The sequence below is a fragment of the Penaeus chinensis genome, chromosome 8, assembly GCF_019202785.1.
Source record: "Penaeus chinensis breed Huanghai No. 1 chromosome 8, ASM1920278v2, whole genome shotgun sequence".
NCBI lineage: Eukaryota > Metazoa > Arthropoda > Malacostraca > Decapoda > Penaeidae > Penaeus > Penaeus chinensis.
Window position 1 is genome coordinate 39,856,203 of NC_061826.1, and position 10,000 is coordinate 39,866,202.

Below are 10,000 nucleotides of genomic sequence, written 5' to 3' on the forward strand. Positions count from 1 at the left end.
TTGACAGCGAGATGACTTGGTGAACAGGGCCTATGCTTTGCAGGCTGCTCTCTGCGGGCTGGGGAATGCGAGAGACAGGGTGAATTTGGTATTTGGGAAAGAGAGAGGGGGGAAGGGAAGAGGGAGAGGAAGAGAGGGCCAGAGAAATAGAGGGAGAGGGTGAGAGGGTGGAGGAATGGAGGGAGAACGAGAGAGTGAGGAAGGGAGGGAGTGAGAGATGGGGAAAGGGATGAATAAATAAACATATAAACACAATTCATAAAAACAGTAAAACCTTTTTCTTAACCACAAACACACTCTCTCTCTTTCTTCTCTCTCTCTCTCTCTCTCTCTCTCTCTCTCTCTCTCTCTCTCTCTCTTTCTCTCTCTCTCTCTCTCAATCGTGGTGTATCTCTCGTAGAAGTAGGAGTAGGACGTGTATCTAGTTCTGTCCTCATTCGCGAGAGATATCCCAAATCCTACCCGCCCCCCGTGTGGGGAACGGGTGAGGTCCCTCTGGTCCTCCAGTAATTTGGTACCTCTTCCCAGGTATCGGCATGTCTAGTATCGGGATCCCCCCTTTACGACGTAGGAATGGAGAATGTAGGTTTTACCTCGCAAGGACATGTTGCAAGTGGACCCCATGTGTCCACACATGAGTGACAATGAGAATAGGTGCGTGCGGGAGAAGAGGAAGAAAAACGAAGATGGAACCGAAGCAGGAAATCGGTGTTGCCGGTTTGAATGGCAGGAAACGATTGCTATTCCCACAGGACTGCACCATGAGTGTCCTGGAGAAATTAAGGTGGGCCATGGAACTGGATCGGGACCACCGTGATTTCGAGCCACTTCTGAAGGAAGGCAGAGGGAGGCCGTATCTTACGGTGGAGCAGACCCTTACAACTCAGGGATATAAGGGCACAGTTTTGACTGCCCCAAAGGCTGGGGAAAAGCTCACTAAAGTGATCATTTTCCAATACCCGACCATACTAGACCCAGACTTTCTATTGGACGATGGCAGATTTGTATGGGTGAAGATACACGCATACATGGGGTGAAGCTGAGTTAGCTCGTTGCCCTTCTGAAAGGGAAAGTGCCAGAGAGGGTATTCATCTCTAGAGCGGGGTATAGGAGGGTGGCACCGTACTCGGAGCCGCCAGTCATATGCCTCACGCATTGCCGATGGGGCCACAGGTCAGCAGGATACTCGACGCAGGTTCTGCGATAGAAAGCATGACTCCAGGTTCTGCCGAGCCAAAATTGAAAAGGGGGAAAGGGTTAAGCCTTGCTGCTGGAACTGCGGAGGCCCCCACAATGCCGGGTATGCAGAGACCCAGCATCAGAACTTATTTCGGCGGTTCCCCAGCAAGGCATCTCAGAAAAAAGGCCCGGCCACCTCGCAGGCAGAGGGAGGCTATAACTACAATCTCCAGCACCTGGCCGCAGGGCCAACCGCGTGTGGCGCCGCCGTCAAAGGAACAGAAACTGGGAGGGGAGGGTGTCACAGAAACTCCCTTCGAGACAGAAATGAAATATAAAAATGTTAGTGGTCCCACAAAAGAAAAAAAGTGTAGTCTGCAAGATAAAAAAATCAGGGAAGGAAAAGTGAATTAACGGGGAATGTAGTGGAAGGAACATCCTATGCGACTTCAGGTCACTCCTGCCAAAGTGCAAAGATCAAGAGAAAGAAAACCTCTTGAAAAAAATAGAAAATTGTGCAAGACGAATGGGAAACCATTCGAGGAATGATTGGATGCGATACAAGACTGATGGAGCCTCTCTTGAAACAACGAAACAAGTGATATTGACTAATCCAGAAAAGTGTCGCCCAGATGTACACCGAGGGCGGTCAGACTTAACCATTTGTTTATACATAGTTTCGCACTTGACACGAGTAATTGCGTTTGGCCTGGCTCAGGACCTGGCTCAGGAAAGCGTGAACAACAGAGCACTTTTGATAGTGTAAGCGTGTCTTAACCACAGATATATGTTCAGTGCACTAGGATAGATCCAATAGAGATATACCCAAGTTTTGCATGTCTGTCTCTCTCTCTCTCTCTCTCTCTCTCTCTCTCTCTCTCTCCCTCTCTCTCTCTCTCTCTCTCTCTCTCTCTAAGCCATTAGTTCAAGATCATGTCTATAAACCAAAGTCTAAATTAAGCGCCTGTCACGTGGGCTCCGTGTCTGAAGGTAGTAGCCTAGATGAAAATTATAGCTGACCCCATTTGACCTTTCAATTCGCCTCCAGAGGTCCCCGTGTCAAGACACCCCACCCCCCCCAAGATATTCGTATCCTGTACTGATTCGTATGCACTCTTCATCCAGAAAGAGCCAATCCGCTAACCGCTAATCCTGCCCAACCAGTCATTGCCTTGAGGTAGTTACAGCCTGTTACACTTTCTCTCACTTACCGTTCTATTAACTTCCTCAAGACGGCAAGTGTCCTCCATCTGCCTTTTTTTCGTTTTCTTCATTCTGTCAAAGGAAGGTATTTATGTCTTAATCTAGTTTTCCTTTTTGTACGATTTTTTTAAGACATTAAATCTTACTAAAATTTGAGACCGCGGCATCCTTTAACCTCAATGCAAAATCTGAGTCAATCGTTATAATTGCAAATCTAAAAGCAAATAAAATAGGATTTCCGTTCATTACAAGTTTATTTATTTATCTATTTATAGTTCACAGTCGGTTAAGTAGTTAACACCATGTTATTTTTTTTTCAATCCAAAGATGTGCACAATACACATGTACGTAAAAAAAATGGTGCCTATATGTCTTACTCATATATTCATGTTAATAAAACTGTCAATGCTTATCGGCTCGCCATTAACAAGGAAACCATCTTTTATGACCTACTACTACTATCCATTAATGTGGCCTTCTATCCACTTCTATAAACTATCCACTTATATGGCTTACTTAATAAACTACCTACTTATACAACCTACCAAATAAAACATTTAGTTCTTCGACCTACTTAATAATGTCTACTTATATTACCTACTTAATAAACTACCTACTTATACAAACTACTTCATAAAACTCCTACTTACATAACCAGTTTACTTACATGACCTTGTACTTGTCCAATCTAATTCACAAACTTCCTCCTTACATAACCAATCTCCTTACATAGCCAATCTACTTACAAAACCTACCTCCTTGTCCAACCTACTTCACAACTTACCTCCTTTTACACGCACTCGTAAGACAGGTACTCACATAACAGCAGCAACAGCCACGAAGACGACGCCTATAAGGAGGAGGACGCCGACCGCGACCGAGGTGGCGAACATAGGTACGTTAGTCGAGGACGGGTCTGTGGGGTAATTGGCATAGGTTATCCGGTGCTTAAAGCAGGGTGGTTGGTTTCGTGGCGTTGTGTGTGTTCAGGTAGGTGGCGGTGGGATGGAGTTGCATGGTTTATGGTATGTATTTTGTCTGTGATTGTTTGTTTGATCGTTTCCTTGTTTTTTTTTGTTTTTTTTTATCTCTCTCTCTCTCTCTCTCTCTCTCTCTCTCTTTCTCTCTTTCTTCCTTCTCTCTCTCTCTCTCTCTCTCTTCCTCTCTCTCTTCCTCTCTTTCTTCCTTCTCTCTCTCTCTCTCTCTCTCTCTCTCTCTCTCTCTCTCTCTCTCTCTCTCTCTCTCTCTCTCTCTCTCTCTCTTTCTTCCTTCCCTCTCTCTCTCTCTCTCTCTTTCTTCCTTCCCTCTCTCTCTCTCTCTCTCTCTCTCTCTCTCTCTCTCTCTCTCTCTCTCTCTCTCTCTCTCTCTCTCTCTCTCTCTGCCTTCCTTCCTTCCTTCCATCCTTTCTCGCTTTCTCGTTCTCCCTCCCCCGCTCCCTCCTATCTCTCTCTCTCCTCTCTCTCTCTCTCTCTCTCTCTCTCTCTCTCTCTCTCTCTCTCTCTCTCTCTCTCTCTCTCTCTCTCTCTCTCTCTCTCTCTCTCTCTTTCTTCCTTCCTTCCATAATTTCTCTCTTTCTCTTTCCCCCTCCCCCCTCCCTCGCTCCATCCTCTCTCTCTCTCTCTCTTTCTTTCTTTCTTTCTTTCTTTTTTTCTTCCTTCCTTCCATCCTTTCTCTCTTTCTCTTTCTCCCTCCCCCCTCCCTTGCTCCCTCCTCTATCCCCCCCCCTCTCTCTCTTTCTTTCTCTTTCTCTTTCTTCTTTTCTTTCTCTTTTTTTTTCTTACTCTCTTTCCCTCCCCCCCCCCTCTCTCTCTCTCTATACACACACACATCTCTCTCTCTCTCTCTCTCTCTCTCTCTCTCTCTCTCTCTCTCTCTCTCTCTCTCTCTCTCTCTCTCTCTCTCTCTCTCCCTCTCTCCCTCCGTCCCTCCGTCCCTCCCTCCCTCCCTCCCTCCCTCCCTCCCTCCCTCCCTCCCTCCCTCCCTCCCTCCCTCCCTCCCTCCCCCATTCCTTCCACTCTTCCTTCCTCCCCTCTTCCTCTTCTCTTCCTCCCCTCTCTCTCCCTCTTCCTCTCCCACTTCCTATCCCTCTACCTCCCTCCCTCCTTCCTTTCTCTCTCTCTCTCTCTTTCTCTTTCTCTTTCTCTCCCTCCCTCCCTCCCTCCCTCCCTCCCTCCCTCCCCCCCTCTCTCCCTCCCTCTCTCCCTTCCTCCCTCTCTCCCTCCCTCCCTCCCTCCCTCCCTCCCTCTCTCTCTCCCTCCCTCCCTACCTCCCTTTCTCCCTCCCCCTCTTCCTGTCTCTTTCTCTCGCTCTCCCTCTCCCTCTCTCCTTCCCTACCTTACTTTCTCCCTACCTTCCCCTCTTCCTGTCTCTTTCTCTCCCTCTCCCTCTCCCTCTTCCTGTCTCTCCCTCTCCCTCTTCCTATCTCTTTCCCTCCCTCTCCCTCTCCCACTTTTCCCTCTCTCTTTCTCTCCCTCTCCCTCTCTTCCCTCTCTCTTTCTCCTTCCTATTCCCTCCGTCTGATTACAAACACCTCTCTGATGTACCTGCAGCTGACATCACCGTGATATTCTGGCCGGTCCCACAATGATGCTTGTCTGTGCAGGGTTGAATCAGAAGTACGTTGCCAGCCGTGTTATCTTCTTGCAGTGTCAGCCTGGTTAAAGGAACGCATGTCAGTAAATTGCATTGTATGTTGCGTGAGTTTGTATGAACATATTTCAACCGTGAAGATTTTCTATTGGCAGTTCTCGATGTTAGCGTTTTTTATTTCCTGCCACGGTCAATGCTGTCAAAAAAAAAAAAAAAAAAAAAAAAAAAATATATATATATACACACACACATATATATATGTATATATATATATATATATATATATATATATATATATATATATATAAACTTACATAAAGAAAAACAAGCGAAAATATAAACTTTCATAAAGAAAAACGTCTCAAATAAAAACACCAAACGACAACAAACTGACGCATCAATTCTCAATAATCAAATAACATATTCCCATGATCATCCACAAATGACAAATGAGAAAACAAAACGCGGCACAAAGCACCAACTTCGCCAGAACTCACGTTTCCCGGCCAATCATCTCCGTGTGTCGAATGGAGGCTAGGTCACTGTCGCTGAATAAAGTCACGTTGTAGATTTCAGCTTCGTCTACCGCAGTCCATGACACTGTCACTGCCCTGACACCTGACGAGGATCGCTGCCTCAGCCCTGACACTTCTGTTGGGGTATTCGTTTTATCATTATCTTTATTGTTATTATTATTTTTATTGTTGTTATTGTTATTAGTATTATTATAATTATTATTATTATCATTGCCATTAATATCAACATCATTATTATGTTATTGTTGTTATTATTGTTATTATTATCATTATTATTATTATTATTATTATTATTATTATTATTATTATTATTATTATTGTTGTGGTTAACTGCTGTTCATGTCTTGTTTTATCTGTGTAACCAGATAACCAGATCATGTTATTATTGTTGTTGTTATTATGAATTATCAATATTATCACTGTCATTATAATTACTTCTATTGTTCTTATGATAATCATTGGCATCATTATTTTCATTATTATCAATGATATCAATATCATCATAATTTTTTTTATTATCATTATCAGCATTGTTACTATCTATTCGCAAAACTATGTTGTTGCCTATTGTTATCACCAATGAGGAATAAAGGCCTATTATATCACATGATGGAAAAAATACTGTCATTACTCGTGTGGAATAAAGTCTATCATTATCCATGAGGAATAAAGTCCTATCGTTAACCATAAGGAATAAAATCCTTTTATATCACATGATAAAAAAGTCTTATCATCACTCAACCTGAGGAACTGACCTCTCACAGTGCCAAACAACCCACCTGAGAAATCGTAAATCACTTCCTTTATCGAATTCTTCACTCCATCTCTTTCCAGTGCCACTTCCACCTGAGAGCCCCCTTCTACTTGAATGACCCTCTCGCAGTCGTCCTTCATCCCCGAGCAAGAGTGCCAGAAGGGTGCCTTATCGTGGGAGATTGTGATTTTGTAGTTGCACTTCGACTCGGCACAGGGAGGTCTCGGTAACTCTTGCCATCGGAGTAACAGCTGATTGTTTTTGGACTGAACAGCTGAGACGATTTCTATGCCTGCGTGGGGGACCAAGGGAGGTGGTTTGATGGTGACGACTGTATAGTACTTTTTTTTTCTACTGTATACATTAGGATCTATTTTTTCTTTCTTTTAATTGTGTAATACTTTCTTCGGAGCTGGCAATATATGCTTGGAATCCTATGCATATCAATATATTTTTTTTCTATTCTTTCAATTCTTTTAAACGTCTTTAGCTCTCACGTTTTTTGTTCTTTTTATATATACATTTTAGTCTTATATCCTAAAAAAAATGTCAGTCGAACCTCAGGTCAGTTCAAAATGCTGAAAAAATCGCAACATAGTTTCTTAGCAACTTCGTTTTGTGGTTATACGGTTTAGTTCCGTATCTACGCAGAGTTCCATTCAAGATACGGGGGAAAATCGTACCCTTCTAAGAGGAAAAGAGAGAGAGAGAGAGAGAGAGAGAGAGAGAGAGAGAGAGAGAGAGAGAGAGAGAGAGAGAGAAAGAGAGAAAGAGAGAAAGAGAGAAAGAGAGAGAGAGAGAGAGAGAGAGAGAGAGAGAGAGAGAGAGAGAGAGAGAGAGAGAGAGAGAGAGAGAGAGAAAGGGAAATAGGGAGAGAGCAAAAGAGTTCTTCGAGTTACTCACCCTTCTTAAGATATTCCACAGATACCGCCTTACTAGCACTCGTCTCCGTCTCCGCCCTTACGCTCACCACCCACCGCCCTGGCGAGAGGTTTCCAGCCGGCCAACTCGTCGCCTTGACCTCTTCCTGACCTCCTTGGTTGATTCCTCCAAGTCGAGGCCGCCATTCCACGAGGTAACCAGACGCCGAGACGACCTCGTTCCACCTAAGGAGGTCGTTCTCGAAGACCAGGTCAGTGGGAGAGTCAACAGGGTCGTCCTTCCCTGTAATAGTGTTGATGTTTTTTTTTTGTATAAAGATTAAATGCTAATACTATGGACATTTTTTTCCTTTTTGTCTTTATTTATTGAAGTTGTCTTTCAGCTTAGTCTGGAGTGTGACTACCTGCCTGTTTGTTGATTTGTTTAATAATTTCTTTATACTTATTTAACACTGCATCATTATATGTAGATACTGAATTACTCATTATATGTAGATACTGAATTACTCATTATATGTCTTCCAATGAATATCCCAATCCATGTAGCAGAATAAGATTTCAGTAACTTCATACAATTACCTATCCATTTATTTTCGTCCTTATTAACATATTCAGTACATAAATAAATGAATAACTAAATAAAAAAGAACGAAATAATTCTCACCGAGTTCAATCCCTTTGCATTTGTGATTTCCCGCAACGCCCTTCCTGACGGCGCTGACGCAGATCTCGTAGACCTCTCTGGGATCGAGAGCCAGGACCTCTAAGCTAGGACTCGACGCGGGGATGATCCTGTGATGCCGCCCTTGTTCGACGTCCCTGAAGCCCTGGGCCACGAGGAGGAGTGGTTGCCTTGGTCTAGCCTGGTTCCTCGTACTCGGGGCGGCTTTCGTCCAAGTTATGACGTAACTGGTGACGTCAGCTTCGTCTTCGGTCTTCTGCCACGTCACGAGTACCTTGTCGAGCCCGGTGGATTTCACTTCCATTTCGGCCACTTCGGGGAGTTCGACTTTGGAAGGAGGGAAAGTCTGGGTTAAGATTCTGGCGTCTCCTGGCCTTCCCCTATCTGTTTAATTCCATCTCCCTCACCTTTCCATTTCTAATTTCCTTCTCACGGTCTCTCTGTCTGTCTGTCTCTATTGTTGTCTTTGTTTCGGTTTCTGTCTCTCTCTCTCTGTCTGTCTGTCTGTCTGACTGTCTGTCTGACTGTCTGTCTGTCTGTCTGTTTGTCTGTCTGTCTGTCTGTCTGTCTGTCTCTCTCTGTCTCTCTCTCTGTCTCTCCCTTTCTCTCTCTCTCTCTCTCTCTCTCTCTCTCTCTCTCTCTCTCTCTCTCTCTCTCTCTCTCTCTCTCTCTCTCTCTCTCTCTCTCTCTCTCTCTCTCTCTCTCTCTCTCTCTCACACACACACGCACGCACGCACGCACGCACGCACGCACGCACGCACGCACGCACCCACCCACCCACCCACCCACCCACCCCCCACACACACACACCTCCCTCCTTTCCCATCCCTTTTCCTCTCTTCCTCCCTCCCTCCCCCTCCTTCCTTCATACTTTCCGACCTCGCTCCCTCCCACCCTCCCTTTCCGCTTCCCCGTTCCTCCATTTCCCCTCCCTCCCTTTCCTTCCTTTCTCCCTTCTTTCCTCCCTCCCTTTTTTCTTTCCCTCTATTCACCCTGCACTCTCAAGCAAACACCCTTGTTAAAAATTCGTTAATGTCTCACCCATAGCACCAGGGACGGAGACGATGCCGCTACACACTTCTCGACTCTTGAACACAGTGCCAGCACCTTCGGCAGACGCAGCGACGCACACGGAGTAACGCCCCGATGTCACGCCCTCGAAAACATGTGACGTACTCGTTCTGCTTAGTACCACCGGGTCGCCATTCCTCCTGCCACCGGTCGCCTGTTCGAGGGTTACGTAGTAGGTGGTGACTTTCTCTGGGTCGTCGAGGAGGAACCAAGTCGCGATGAGGTCGTGGTTGGTCTCGTTGGCCACGGCGAAGACCTTCCTCTTGGGGCTAAGGACTGAGAGGAAAGATGGATGGTGAGTGTGTTTATTTTTGTTTGAATTTTTAAGTTTTCATGGATAGCACTGATGCACGCACACACACACACACACACACACACACACACACACACACACACACACACACACACACACACACACACACACACACACACACACACACACACATACACACACACACACACACACACACGATATACCGACTCACAGAATTCCTGTACGGTGGCGGTTCCTGAGGCCACAGGCTTATCCGAGGCATCGAAGGCTGTGACAAGCGTCCGCAGAGACAAGTGACCTCCCAAGTCGACCTCTTCCGCGCTGAGAACGCAGGTTAAGTCGTCCTCCTGCTGGGGGAAGACCCGCCTGGACTCCAGTACAAGGCCTTTCTCGTCCTCTAGGCCTAGGAGATACTGGTACGCCTTCGGGATGGGGTCGAAGCACACTCGCAGGCGATTGTCCTCGGTCAAGGCAGTGCTGTATATACGAAGGGCTATGGAGGGAGAGAGAAGAAGAAGGAGGCGTGAGGGAGGGAGGGGAAAGAGGGAAGAAAACAAAACAAAAAAAAAACATCATTAGAATGCTGAAAGAGAAAGAAAAAATATCTTTATTTTCCGACGCACTACAAACAAGGAAAACCTAACGGAACATACTCGACAGGTCTCGAAGCGAAAGGGGCACCTCGATTTCCTGGCTCACGCGCGCACCCACTGCCTTCAACGTGACAAAAAGAGATGATTCTCCTCTGTCCACGTGAAGGTATCGTATGCACTCCGTCTCGGAATCTCCATCGCACCCTGCTGCCAGACGTTGGTCACCGATCCGGACTTC

The 10,000-nt window shown here is 45.8% G+C and overlaps 1 protein-coding gene across 3 annotated transcripts in view; it reads right to left on the reverse strand.

Annotated features, from left to right (window-relative positions):
• The window catches only part of LOC125028151, a 38,868-nt gene that overhangs the window by 506 nt on the left and 28,362 nt on the right, over positions 1–10,000 (reverse strand). For all 3 annotated transcript variants that reach the window (XM_047617512.1, XM_047617513.1, XM_047617511.1), the window contains 11 exons: positions 9,823–10,000; positions 9,381–9,662; positions 8,866–9,171; positions 7,807–8,151; positions 7,165–7,425; positions 6,287–6,553; positions 5,469–5,622; positions 4,926–5,035; positions 3,202–3,298; positions 2,391–2,454; positions 1–58 (listed from right to left, as the gene is read on the reverse strand). The exon at positions 1–58 is cut by the window's left edge and continues 14 nt beyond it; the exon at positions 9,823–10,000 is cut by the window's right edge and continues 86 nt beyond it. In XM_047617512.1, the coding sequence (XP_047473468.1) occupies positions 1–58; positions 2,391–2,454; positions 3,202–3,298; positions 4,926–5,035; positions 5,469–5,622; positions 6,287–6,553; positions 7,165–7,425; positions 7,807–8,151; positions 8,866–9,171; positions 9,381–9,662; positions 9,823–10,000 (2,122 nt within the window). The remainder of the gene's footprint in view (positions 59–2,390; positions 2,455–3,201; positions 3,299–4,925; positions 5,036–5,468; positions 5,623–6,286; positions 6,554–7,164; positions 7,426–7,806; positions 8,152–8,865; positions 9,172–9,380; positions 9,663–9,822) is intronic.